The 14,571-nt window shown below is 42.7% G+C and overlaps 1 protein-coding gene across 4 annotated transcripts in view; it reads left to right on the top strand.

The window, feature by feature from the left end:
* Window positions 1–14,571, top strand: part of capn1 (calpain 1) — a 71,478-nt gene that overhangs the window by 48,990 nt on the left and 7,917 nt on the right. The window contains exons 8-16 of one of the 4 annotated variants that reach the window (XR_012382364.1): window positions 253–338; window positions 431–505; window positions 2,511–2,671; window positions 3,158–3,318; window positions 3,410–3,558; window positions 8,681–8,892; window positions 11,940–11,979; window positions 12,936–13,001; window positions 13,087–13,144. Coding sequence is in view for 1 of the 4 variants with exons in the window: in NM_213459.1 (NP_998624.1) it covers window positions 253–338; window positions 431–505; window positions 2,511–2,671; window positions 3,158–3,318; window positions 3,410–3,421; window positions 8,681–8,892; window positions 11,940–11,979; window positions 12,936–13,001; window positions 13,087–13,144 (871 nt within the window). In the remaining 3 variants the exon portion in view is untranslated. 4 annotated transcript variants of the gene reach the window in all.

Here is a 14,571-nt window from a genome sequence, read left to right as displayed (position 1 = left end):
ACTGAAGGCATGTCTGAAGTTAGAGCTAACGCGATCATCATAGCAGCGTCAGCCAATGAAATTCAGTCAGCAATAGGTCACTGTCTAGTTGGTGTATTTGCATACAGCAATCTGATTGGCTGACGCTTCCGTCGACGCTTAAAGTGAATGTGAAGCGTTGACACTGACGCCCTGTATGAATTGGGCGTTATGGTCTTATTAGAACAGTTATTTTAAGCATAAATGTGTTGTAATTAAGATTGTGTTGATCAGGTGGTCTACAGGGGGAACATGACCAAACTGGTGCGCATCAGGAACCCGTGGGGGGAAGTGGAGTGGACTGGAGCCTGGAGCGACAAGTGAGTGTGGATTTACACCAGCAAAGCTTCTCTGCTTCGCTCTTCACACTGTGACTTACTGTCCTGATGATCTGTCTGATGTGTGTTTTCAGCTCTCGCGAATGGGACAATGTGGACCGCTCCGTCCGGGGCCGATTACAGAACCGCAGCGAGGACGGAGAGTTCTGGTGAGCTCAGATGCTCAATTTCAATTCTATTCATCTATATTTCTCTAGCGCATCTACAATGTAGATTGTGTCAGAGCAGCTGGACATAGAAGATTATAGTGAATAGAAACAGTGTCAGTCCAGTTTTCAGAGTTGAGGTTCAGTTTCAGTTCAGTGTTGTTTCATTTTCACTGCTGCGAGTCCAAACACTGAAGAGCAAATCCATCTGTGTTTAAGTCTGTGTGAAAGAAAAACTTTCAATGTTCATTTTACTCGTGCAAATTGTAGTTTTTTTTTTAGGTGAATTAATCTGTGCAGGTTTTGGCAATCTTTAATCAAAGTTGACCATTTACTTACATGTTTGGGGTAGCTTCACACAGTTAGATGCTTCAGCCACATTATTACCATTAGTTGGCCATGGGAAATAATGCTCCATATAAAAAAGCTCCGTCCTTATTTAGTGTTCAGTTTCAGATAGAAGTAGCCAGACGTAAAGAGGAGAATTATCAGTGTACAAAACTCCACAAAACAGCCCTATTGGAAACCACATGGCAATCCCATATCAACCAGACAGCAGCTACCAGTCATTACAGTAAAGTGCTGGCTGCAGTTCACCCAACAGCCACTGGTGTCGCTATAAACAAGAGTTTCTATATTCTACATGCTGGCCCTTTAGGGTGCTTTCTAACTTGGTTCATTTGCTTGGACCGTACCCAAGTTTGATTGTCTCCCCCTGCCACCTCCTCGGTTGGTTTGTGTTCACACTGTCTTTTTTCCTTCTGAACCCCAGTACGCTTGCGTCATCGAGCTGCTGTTTTGTTTACGGCCGTTGCTAGGTGACGGTCACGAAAGCAAGCGCCAAAATGGAAAGACTTCCGCACATTGGGGTCATTCAGCTTTTACTGAAGCTTTTGGTTTCGGACATACAGAAATTGACTTGCGTCCATCTGCCGCAAACATATTATAAACATTCAGAACATCACACAGTGTCTGCAGAAGCTGTTTTTGGAGGAGACAAGCATCACTGTATTTGCCCTGGCTCAGTCCCCTGTGTGTCACCAAGGTACGAAACGTGACACACACACACAAAAACATGAATGAACGTTATGAAAATTATAGTTTGTTGTACAGTTGGCGGCTCACTTCCTTGATTTGGTACGATTGCATTCACATCAGAAGTGAACCGTACCAGAGTTCGCATGAATCGTACCCCTGACCACCTCTTTCAGGCGGACTCGGGTACGGTTCACGGGTGCGCACCCGAGTTCAGAAGACACGTTCACACTAGCTAAACGTATCGTACTATGACGTCAAACGAACCCGGGTGCGGACCAAAAGTGCTAGTGTGAAAGCACCCTTTAAAGACTGCCTGAACCGCAAGTTGAGACTTTTATTTCAGGATGTACTTCCAATAGAAATAGAATATTAAGTAGGAGGCGGGGCTTTCTTTAGCTCATCATTCTCACATAGCACACTTAAGGCAGAGCCATAGAGAGAAAGCAATGGAGCGCAGTGGTGGCTCGTGGAGCCCAGAAGTTAGCACTTACAGCCGATTTCCTGCTGAAGACAGTTTTTTTGCACTTTTGAAAGCTACAAAGCTTCTAAAAATAAGTTTGTGCAAGTTTAAACATAATCTAACATATTTTCAATTAATTGCGAAGCAAGTTATTTGAGATTGAGTCTACATGAAATCACATGACGATCGAACATTTTGGACTTCTGATGTCGTAAGCCTCTATAACTCTTAATAGTAAGAATGTATTAACATACAGTTGCTATGGAAACCCTAAACAGGTTAATGTCAACAAAAGGACCCGCACTCCAAACACAGAATCAAATGGTCAGACTTTGATTGAAGATTATCAAAACAAACTCATTTTTTTTAGCTGACTAATTTGCACAGATTATTTGTTCACCTTAAGAATAACAATGTGAGCGAGCGAAATGAACGCTGTAAATTTTGATTTCAAACATACTGCAGTGTCTAACCGCACTTCATCACCTGTTGTGTGTGTCTCTCCATCAGGATGTCGTTCAGTGATTTTCTGCGCGAGTTCACCCGTTTGGAAATCTGTAACCTGACGGCGGACGCTCTCCAGGCCAGTCAGGTGAAGAAGTGGAGCACCGCCAACTATAACGGCGAGTGGAGGAGAGGAAGCACTGCAGGTGGCTGCAGGAACTATCCAGGTATCAGATTTAATTAATAATAATAATAATAATAATTCCTTACATTTATATAGTGCTTTTCTGGGCACTGAAAGCACTTTACACAATGGGGGGGGGATCTCCTCATCCACCACCAGTGTGCAGCATCCACCTGGATGACGCGATAGCAGCCATTTTGCGCCAGACCGCACACCACACACCAGCTGATTGGTGGAGAGGAGACAGTGTGATGAAGCCAGTTATGATATGGGGAGGGTTAGGAGGCCATGATGGACAGAGGCCAGTGGGCAGATTTGGCCAGGATGCCGGGGTTAAACCCCTACTCTTTTTCGAAGGACATCCTGGGATTTTTAACGACCAAAGAGAGTCGGGACCTCGGTTTAACAACTCATCCGAAAGATTGTGTTGTTGCCGAAGTTTTCCCTACGCTATGGACGCTTTTCACATTCACGAGTTTCACAGTAGCAGAAGTCATCATAGTTGGTTCAAAATCTTTTCTTCCCACAGCAACATTCTGGATCAACCCGCAGTTCAAGGTGGCCCTGAAACACCCGGATTCTCCCGGCCAATCAGAGTGCAGCTTCCTGGTGGCGCTGATGCAGAAGGACCGCAGGAAGAAGAGAAGAGAAGGGCAGGACATGGAGACTATCGGATTCGCCATTTATGAGGTCAGAGAGCAGACCGCTTCTCATTTACTCATCTAAAAATGTGTTACTTTTAGTTCAGTTGCTCATTCTCTGATTTTCCAATTTTTTTTAGGTGCCAAGAGAGGTGAGGAGAGCTGACCATGGCTTTTTAAAATCACGTCAACAGATAAACATTTCTACAGCTCTTCATACAACACAGATTGTGTTAACAAGGCTGTATAAAATGTGAAATGATTCAGATTTTGGAAAATAAGCAAGCAAGTGAGTGAGGAATATTTGTCATCATAGAAAGCACCTAGCAACCACACAGAAAACCCTAAAAATATTTATAAAATGTAGTATTAATAATTGAGAACAGCTGAATAACCACAGCTTATAAATAGCAATAGCCTACAAATGCCCTGTGAACAGTTCAGAACACCTTAGTAATGATGTATCATGTATATCCACATAGCTATCACACAAAACGTTAGCAACTAAATATACAAGTCTCCTAAACTACTAAAAATAGCTTACTATCCATAAAGCAACATACTAATATTGAACACCCAAGTGACACCCTAGATACCACTTAGCAACTAGACAGAACACCATAGTACCAGTATATAAATATAAACACTACAACATTAACACACCACCCAAATAATGCCATAGAAACCACCTAGCAACCACACAGAACACCCTAGCAATAATGTATGAATGTTTTTAAACTGTTTGAAACACTGCAACATTGTAGCACACCTAAATAACGCCATAGAAACCACACAGAACACCCTAGCAACAATGTATAAATGTGTTTAAACTGTTCAAAACACTGCAACATTGTAGCACACCTAAATAACACCATAGAAACCACACAGAACACCCTAGCAACAATGTATAAATGTGTTTAAACTGTTCAAAACGCTGCAACATTGTAGCACACCTAAATAACACCATAGAAACCACACAGAACACCCTAGCTACAATGTATAAATGTGTTTAAACTATTCAAAACGCTGCAACATTGTAGCACACCTAAATAACACCATAGAAACCACACAGAACACCCTAGCAACAATGTATAAATGTGTTTAAACTGTTCAAAACGCTGCAACATTGTAGCACACCTAAATAACACCATAGAAACCACACAGAACACCCTAGCAACAATGTATAAATGTGTTTAAACTGTTCAAAACGCTGCAACATTGTAGCACACCTAAATAACACCATAGAAACCACACAGAACACCTTAGCAACAATGTATAAATGTGTTTAAACTGTTCAAAACGCTGCAACATTGTAGCACACCTAAATAACGCCATAGAAACCACACAGAACACCTTAGCAACAATGTATAAATGTGGTTAAACTGTTCAAAACACTGCAACATTGTAGCACAACATGCAATTAATGCCCTAAAAAACACACAGAACACCCTAGCAACAATATCTGTTAAGCAATTTAAAACACCTTACTACCCATAAAGCAACATCCAAACACAGAACTCTCAAGTAACGCCCTAGAAACCACCCAGCAACACAATAAGAACAAACAAATTAAATATAACATCTTAGCAATACCCTAGAAACCGCAAAACTAAAACAACATGTTCAAAACACTTTAGCAACCAGCTAAACTAAGCAACGTCTTAAAAGGAACACTTCACTTTTTTTAGAAAATAGTCTCATTTTATAACTCCCCAGAGTCAAACAGTTTTTGACTCTATTCGGGTGATCTCTGTAGCACTTTTAGCTTAGCTTAGCTTAGCATAGGTCATTGAATTAGATTAGACCATTAGCATCTCACTCTAAAATGACCAAAGAGTTTGGATAATTAGAGAAAAAATCATACACTTAGAGCAACAGAAAATGAAATGTACATATTTATGTAATGCAATGTGTGTACTTCTGTAGCACATTTATGGTGTATGGCCATCAGGGCTGGAGCAAGCTGAACTGCCGCTCTAGGCAAAGGACGATCACGCTGTCCTAAACCTGAAAGTGAAAACGAAAGTGACTGGTTAGGGAGGTGTCGCGGATGCCGCCCTAGGTGCGGATATAGGGTGCGGATGGTGTTGCGGACGCCGTCCTATATCTATTCTGCCGCCCTAGGCGCGGATATAACTGAGGACGTGGGTGGTGGGGGAGGTGTCGCGAACATAACTGAGAACGCGGGTGGTGGGGGAGGTGTCGCGAACATAACCGAGAACGCGGGTGGTGGGGGAGGTGTCGCGAACATAACTGAGAACGCGGGTGGTGGGGGAGGTGTCGCGAAAATAACTGAGAACGCAGGTGGTGGGGGAGATGTCGCGAACATAACTGAGAACGCGGGTGGTGGGGGAGGTGTCGCGAACATAACTGAGAACGCGGGTGGTGGGGGAGGTGTCGCGAACATAACTGAGAATGCAGGTGGTGGGGGAGATGTCGCGAACATAACTGAGAACGCGGGTGGTGGGGGAGGTGTCGCGAACATAACTGAGAACGCGGGTGGTGGGGGAGGTGTTGCGAACATATCTGAAAACGCGGGTGGTGGGGGAGATGTCGCGAACATAACTGAGAACGCGGGTGGTGGGGGAGGTGTCGCGAACATAACTGAGAATGCAGGTGGTGGGGGAGATGTCGCGAACATAACTGAGAACGCGGGTGGTGGGGGAGATGTCGCGAACATAACTGAGAACGCGGGTGGTGGGGGAGGTGTCGCGAACATAACTGAGAACGCGGGTGGTGGGGGAGGTGTTGCGAACATATCTGAAAACGCGGGTGGTGGGGGAGATGTCGCGAACATAACTGAGAACGCGGGTGGTGGGGGAGGTGTCGCGAACATAACTGAAAACGCGGGTGGTGGGGGAGGTGTTGCGAACATATCTGAAAACGCGGGTGGTGGGGGAGATGTCGCGAACATAACTGAGAACGCGGGTGGTGGGGGAGGTGTCGCGAACATAACTGAGAACGCGGGTGGTGGGGGAGGTGTTGCGAACATATCTGAAAACGCGGGTGGTGGGGGAGATGTCGCGAACATAACTGAGAACGCGGGTGGTGGGGGAGGTGTCGCGAACATAACTGAGAATGCAGGTGGTGGGGGAGATGTCGCGAACATAACTGAGAACGCGGGTGGTGGGGGAGGTGTCGCGAACATAACTGAGAACGCGGGTGGTGGGGGAGGTGTTGCGAACATATCTGAAAACGCGGGTGGTGGGGGAGATGTCGCGAACATAACTGAGAACGCGGGTGGTGGGGGAGGTGTCGCGAACATAACTGAAAACGCGGGTGGTGGGGGAGGTGTCGCGAACATAACTGAAAACGCGGGTGGTGGGGGAGGTGTCGCGAACATAACTGAGAACGCGGGTGGTGGGGGAGCTGTCGCGAACATAACCGAGAACGCGGGTGGTGGGGGAGGTGTCGCGAACATAACTGAGAATGCGGGTGGTGGGGGAGGTGTCGCGAACATAACTGAGAACGCGGGTGGTGGGGGAGGTGTCGCGAACATAACTGAGAACGCGGGTGGTGGGGGAGGTGTCGCAAACATAACTGAGAGCGCGGGTGGTGGGGGAGGTGTCGCGAACATAACTGAGAACGCGGGTGGTGGGGGAGGTGTCGCGAACATAACTGAGAACGCGGGTGGTGGGGGAGGTGTCGCGAACATAACTGAGAACGCGGGTGGTGGGGGAGGTGTCGAACATAACTGAAAACGCGGGTGGTGGGGGAGGTGTCGCGAACATAACTGAGAACGCGGGTGGTGGGGGAGGTGTCGCGAACATAACTGAGAACGCGGGTGGTGGGGGAGGTGTCGCGAACATAACTGAGAACGCGGGTGGTGGGGGAGATGTCGCGAACATAACTGAGGATGGGGGTGGTGGGGGAGATGTCGCGAACATAACTGAAAACGCGGGTGGTGGGGGAGATGTCGCGAACATAACTGAGAACGCGGGTGGTGGGGGAGGTGTCGCGAACATAACTGAGAACGCGGGTGGTGGGGGAGGTGTCGCGAACATAACTGAGAACGCGGGTGGTGGGGGAGGTGTCGCGAACATAACTGAGAACGCGGGTGGTGGGGGAGGTGTCGAACATAACTGAAAACGCGGGTGGTGGGGGAGGTGTCGCGAACATAACTGAGAACGCGGGTGGTGGGGGAGGTGTCGCGAACATAACTGAGAACGCGGGTGGTGGGGGAGGTGTCGCGAACATAACTGAGAACGCGGGTGGTGGGGGAGATGTCGCGAACATAACTGAGGATGGGGGTGGTGGGGGAGATGTCGCGAACATAACTGAAAACGCGGGTGGTGGGGGAGATGTCGCGAACATAACTGAGAACGCGGGTGGTGGGGGAGGTGTCGCGAACATAACTGAGGATGGGGGTGGTGGGGGAGGTGTCGCGAACATAACTGAGGACGCGGGTGGTGGGGGAGGTGTCGCGGACGCCACCCTCTCTATTCTGCCACCCTAGGTCACCTCTATGGACGTGCCGGCCCTGATGGCCACATACCCAAAGCGCTTCACAATCATGAGGGGGGTCTCTCCACTCCACCACCAGTGTGCAGCATCCACATGGATGATGCGACAGCAGCCACAGGACAACGGCGCCAGCTATAGGTGGAGTGGAAAGACAGTGATGCAGTTAATTTGGTGGATGAGGATGACTGGTAGGCCATGATGGATAAGGGCCGATGGAGGGAATTTGGGCAGGAAACCAGCGTTACACCCCTACTCTTTACGAGAAGTGCCATGGGATTTTTAAAATCAGGACCTCGGTTTAACGTCTCATCTGAAAGATGGCGCTCACTGATAGTATAGCGTCCCCTTCACTACATTGGGGTATTAGGACTTACACAGATTGCAGGTTGAGCACCCCCTGCTGGCCTCTCTAACACCACTTACAACAGCAACCTAGCTTTCATATATGGTCTCCCATACTACCATATTGACCAGGCTCAGCCCTGCTTAGCTTCAGTGAGTAGCCAGTCTTGGGCTGCAGGGTTATATGACTGGGCTAATTTTCTCACTATTTTTTTTAGGTCCAATGTAATATCATTGTGCCAGCTGCAGTTATTGTACAGCAACAAAATATCTTGATTATTACGCCAGAGTATAGTATGTCAGCCTGAAAAACAGCGACTTTTCAGTTTTCTATTGGTCTTAGTACGCGTTGTAACTATAGAAGAATCAACATTTAAATAGTAAAACGATCAATTATCAAAACTCCTTACATTCTTGAATGAGATGCTAATGGTCTAATCTGATTCCATGATCTGTGCTAAGCTAGGCTAATAGTGACCAAATGGGTTTAAAAATGGTAAAACTTACCATAACATAACCCTCCCCCCAAGAAAAAAAAAAGTGAAGTGTTTCATTAGAAGGACACACTCTTCACCCTATACTCTACGTTTTTCTCTTTCTTTCAGTTTCTAGGTCAGTCTGGTGTTCATCTGAAGCGGGATTTCTTCCTCACACACGCGTCCAGCGCTCGATCGGAGCTCTTCATTAACCTGCGGGAGGTGAGCTCCCGTTTCCGGCTGCCCGCGGGCGAGTACATCATCGTCCCGTCCACCTTCGAGCCAAACAAAGAGGCCGATTTCGTGCTCAGAGTTTTCTCAGAGAAGCCCGCCAACTCAGAGTAAGTCTGGGGTCACGAGGCTTAGGTCAGAGTAATTCGCCCTTTCTTATCTTTCAGATATTTCCCAAATGATGTTTAACAGTTTTAGGAAATTTTCACTGTATTTCCTATAATATTTTTCCTCTGAAGAAAGTTTTTTTTTTTTTTGGCTAGAATTAAAGCAGTTTTTAATTTTTTAAAAACCATTTAAGGTCAACATTATTAGCCTCCTTAAGAAATGTTTGTTTCAATTGTCTACACAACAAACCACTGTTACACAATGACTTGCCTAATTTCACAAACATTACCCTAATTAACCTAGTTAAGCCTTTATATGTCACTTTAAGCTGAATACTAGTATCTTGAAGAATATCTAATCAAATATTATGTGCGGTTATCATACAAAGATAAAATAAATCAGTTATTAGAGATGAGTTGTTAAAACTATCGTGTTTAGAAATGTGTCTCTCCGTTAAACAACAATTGGGGAAAGTAATATACAGGGGTTAATAATTCTGACTTCAACTGTATATTGTTGGATCTTTTGCTTTCATTCTGTATTGTTCTCTCAAAAGAAGATTTACTTCTGATTAGGGCTGGGTAAATAAACAAAAGGCTATTTTCTTGTGCATTATAGAGTATATAGCCATAATTAGAATTAATGCTGCTGCCAATTCTGATTGGTTAATTGAATTGTACTTCTATAGTGCTTGTGTCAATGCTGAAAAAGTAAACATTGATAAAGTGTGTGTGTATATATATATATATATATATATATATATATATATATATATATATATATATATATATATATATATATATATATATATATATATATATGAGCAATATCACACGAGCAGCAGTGCAAAATGGCTGTATATCAGCACTGGTAGGAGGCGTGCATTGCCTTAGCGTCGCACCAGTGCTGAGATACAGCCATATCGCACTGTTACGAGTGTGATATTGTGTTTATATAAATATATCGTGTAAATAAAAAAGAAAATCAAACACGCAGAGTCTAAAACCCTTTTGTATTAGGAACTAATTTTTTCGGCCATGCATTTACATCCGCAGCTGACGTCAGAACAGTAGAAGCCGTTACTAATTCACCAACGTCACTTTAGTGTTTGAATGACTCTCTTTAGCGTACCCTGCTGAAAAATCCAGCTTAAACCAGCCTAGGCTGGTTGGCTGGTTTTAGCTGGTCGACCAGGCTGGTTTTAGAGGGGTTTTGGCCACTTCCAGGCTGGTTTCCAGCCATTTCCAGCCTGGTCTTAGCTGTTCAGGCTGGGAAATGACCAGCTAAAACCTGCTTGACCAGCCTAGCCAAGCTGGGAGTCCAGCCAAAACCAGCTATATCCAGCTATATTCATTTTCCAGCCTGACCAGCTAAGACCAGGCTGGAAATGGCTTGAAACCAGCCTGGAAGTGGCCAAAACCCCTCTAAAACCAGCCTGGTCGACCAGCTAAAACCAGCCAACCAGCCTAGGCTGGTTTATGCTGGATTTTTCAGCAGGGTAATGTCCAAGGTGATGACAAAACAGCTGATATTGCTCACATTTTTGGATTATAAGGCTGAACGTGACATGAAATGCCATCCATTTACAGAGATATCTTCCTACAGTCTACAGTATTTCTCTGTTGCCGTCGGTATTGTGATGGGTGCCAGGTGTCCCAGTGTTTCCCCGGAGGCTTTAAGGAATAAAAATAGGAGACAGAAACTATTTTGCTCTTCCTATTAGCCTTTATACGTTTCTCCCAAGTGTTGTCGACTACATACATGCCAGTCAACGACAATGAGTAGGCAAAAGGAAAACAAAAAGACACTCGAATATGCGTCGCAAAATAAAATGTTACATCATTGAAATGAAAGTATGATAACTTACAGCGGTAGAGCGACCATCACACACTTCTCAGAGCTCGCCAGAACTGAACTGAGCTCCCATACATGCGCGCTTACATCTAAAAGGTAAAACAACCACAGAAGAAGTCCTCTTAAAGGGGACATTTATACACAGTGCACATCAAACAATAAGCGACCGTTACAATATCACAATAATTAACCTTGAAAAAAACAGCGCAATTACTACCAGATTGCTGTTGTGTTTGCGATAAGGAGGGACGAGGCTGAGTCCAGCTTCTTATTCGCAGCTTCTTATTAACTCTATCCAGTCCACCTTAAAAACCGCGACGCTTCCGTTTATCAAACTCAAAAAAACACAGCGGTTTTAATCTTCTATGCTTAGCATGCGGTCCTAGCGCCATCTTGTGGATAGACAACGTCAACAGTCTTTGATTAATGGACACGCTGTCGACGCGCTGTCTCTCAGAAATGATAAATATTTTAAAATAGGCACTATCCTTATAAATAAACTGCATAGTTGCAATCTAAACAACTACATTCGACTAAAATAGCCTCAAAAGTACATTGTTGCTCAACAGCAGGAGTATTTGTCAAAGTGTAGAATATCTCACGGCTATTAGCCAATCAGATTCAAGAACCAGACAGAACTATTGTATATGTATATACACACACACACACACACACACACACACACAGTTGAAGTCAGAATTATTAATTCCCCATGAATTATTCGCCACCGTTTATTTTATTCCCCTAATTTATGTTAAACAGAGAGCAGATTTTCAACACATTTCTAAACATAATAGTTTTAGTAATTCATCTCTAATAACTGATTTATTTTATCTTTGCCATGATGACAGTAAATAATATTTGACTATTTATTTTCAGGACACTTCTATACAGCTTAAAGTGACATTTAAAGGCTTAACTAGGTTAATTAGGCAGGTTAGGGTAATTAGGCAAGTCATATAACGATGGCCTGTTCTGTAGACTAGTAAAAATTTAAAAACTGCTTTTACTCTAGCCGAAATAAAAGAAATAAGACTTTCTCCAGAAGAAAAAAATATTATAGAAAATAATATGTGAAAATTACCTTACTCTCCTACACATCATTTGGGAAATATAAATAAAAGAATCAAAGCGGGGCTAATAATTCTGACTTCAACTGTATGTATATGAATGTAACTGTCTTTATGCCTTTCAGAGAAATGGATGACAAAGTCATGGCTGAAATTCCTGAGGAGGTGAGAAGATATTTCTATATTTGAAGAGACAGTAAATAGTAAAGTATTTAACAGTAAATAATATTTGACTAGATTTTTTTCAAGACACTTTTAAACAGCTTAAAGTGACATTTACAGGCTTAACTAAGTTAACTAGGCAGGTTAGGGTAATTAGACAAGTTATTGTATAACAGTGTTTTTTTTCTGTAGAGAGTTGAAAACACATATTGCTGAAGCTGTGAATAATTTTGACCTTAAATTGGCTGGTAAAAATGAAAAACTGCTTTTATTCTGGCTGAAATAAAACAAACCAGACTTTCTCCAGAAGAAAAAATATTATCGGAAATACTGTGAAAATTTCCTGAATCTGTTAAACAACATTTGGGAAATATATATTCAAAATGTTGTCTTTAACTGTACACACTATATTTCTATATTTTTAATTTATTTGCTAATATATAATATATATATAATATATATAATAAGGACAGCAATTTCACTATATTGTGACAGTCTCAGTTAAAGTTTGCTGTTAGACATAATACACTACTGTATTTACAATACAGATGAATTGTGGACTTTTGCTGCTGTATGACTATAAATATAAATAATATATAAAAATATTCAAAAATAAACATGAATATATTAAAGAATTGAATGAGTCACACTTTACAATAAGATTCCATTGGTTGATGCAAGCTAATGTATTTACTAGCATCAACTAATTACGACCACAAAGCATTTATTAATCATAGTTTAACATTTACCAATGCATTAATAAAATCACAGTTAACATTAGTTAATGCACTTTAAGTTAACAAGAACTAACAAGGAATTGCTGTACTTTGGTGAATAAACACTAATGAATGTATTAATCATCGTTTATTCAAGTTAGTGAATGAATGAACTCATAATGCAATAATTAACGTTTAGTAGAGATCCATAATAAATGTGATACTGTCCCTCTTTCTGTCTAGCAACGTCTTGATGAGAGTCAGATTGACGCTGGTTTTAAGAGTCTGTTCAGACAGCTGGCTGGAGCGGTGAGAGAAACACCTCTTGAATACAGATACTGAATACTATGATGCTTTTATATGTAAAGCACTTGTGCGTAAATGTGTTTTCTAGGACATGGAGATCAGTGTGACGGAGCTACAGACGATCCTGAACAGAATCATCGCCAAACGTGAGATATAAACACGAGACCTTTTGATTTTAAAGGGTAACACTTTAGCTTGAGCCACAATTCATGCTATTATCTACTGATTTTATTACCTGCCCACTATTTAGATTTTGACTGTTTATTAGTAGTTTTAAAAGTATGATTTTATTCTACATCCCTAATACTCATTTAAACATGCATATGGACATTTTAACATACATATGGGACACACTAATTCTGTTTGAATACTTATTAGGATGGGTAGTGTGCAAATTAGGGTTCAGCAATAGACTTTAAAAACACATGCAGATGTTTTGTTTGTTGTTTCTAGAGTAACTGAGGCACAAGTTATAAAGGGTCCACCCCCTTCTGTAAAGGGGCGGGGAGCAGCAGCTCATTTGCATCTAAAGGGACACAGAAATAGAAAATAGTGTTGTTTCTATCGTTACGGAGGCACAAGCTATACTGCATCCACCAGCTAATTTGCATTTAAGGAGATGCACATGAAAACACATGAAAACAAAGCCATTTCTAGAGCAACCGAGGCACAAGCTGTAAATGCTCCACGAGCTCATTTGCATTTAAAGAAGCACAAATGAAAAAGGTGTCGTTCTAGAGCAGTGGTTCTCAAAATGGGGGTCGGGACCCCCCGAGGGGTCGCGGGGCAATGAAGGGGGGGGGGGGGGGGATTTCCAAAAATCTATTTATATTTATTAAACCATAAGAATTAACATATTTTATCCATAACTATACTGAAAATAAAAATAGTCGTTTATAGTTACTATATACTATATAGTTACTATAGTAGCTTATAGTTACTAGTTCTATTGGATTGCGACCCCTGGGGTAATTACATTATAATAAAGACAGCAATAGCGTCAGATGCATTTTGATTTTATAACACCAGGTTATACTTTCTGGCACATTTAAAGCACTGACACAGGTTAAAAAAATTTAATTGGTGTGTCTGCGTCATCGCATGCACGGTTTCTGTATTTATAACCACCTCAGAGGATATTGGGGGTTGCGAGTCACTGGCATTGTAATTTTGGGGGTCGCAGGCTGAAAAGTTTGGGAACCCCTGTTCTAGAGTAACCAAGGCACAAGCTGTAAGGACTCCTCCTCCTCATTTGCATTTAAAGAGACACACATGAAAACAGTTTTGTTTCTAGAATCACAGAGGCACAAGCTGTAAAGGCTCCTCCCGCTTATTTGCATTTAAAGAGACACACATGAAAACAGTTTTGTTTCTAGAGTCACTGATGCACAAACTAAAGTCTCCACCTCCTCATTTGCATTTAAAGAGACACACATGAAACCAATTTTGTTTCTAGAGTCACTGAGGTACAAGCTGTCAAGGCTCCTCCCGCTCATTTGCATTTAAAGAGAGCCACATGAAAACGGGATTGTTTGTAAGTGTAACCAAAGCATACATTGTAACAGCTCCACTA

Source organism: Danio rerio, chromosome 7 (genome assembly GCF_049306965.1).
Source record: "Danio rerio strain Tuebingen ecotype United States chromosome 7, GRCz12tu, whole genome shotgun sequence".
Lineage (NCBI taxonomy): Eukaryota > Metazoa > Chordata > Actinopteri > Cypriniformes > Danionidae > Danio > Danio rerio.
Note: the sequence above shows the minus strand (reverse complement) of the source record. Positions and strands in the feature narration are given on the sequence as shown.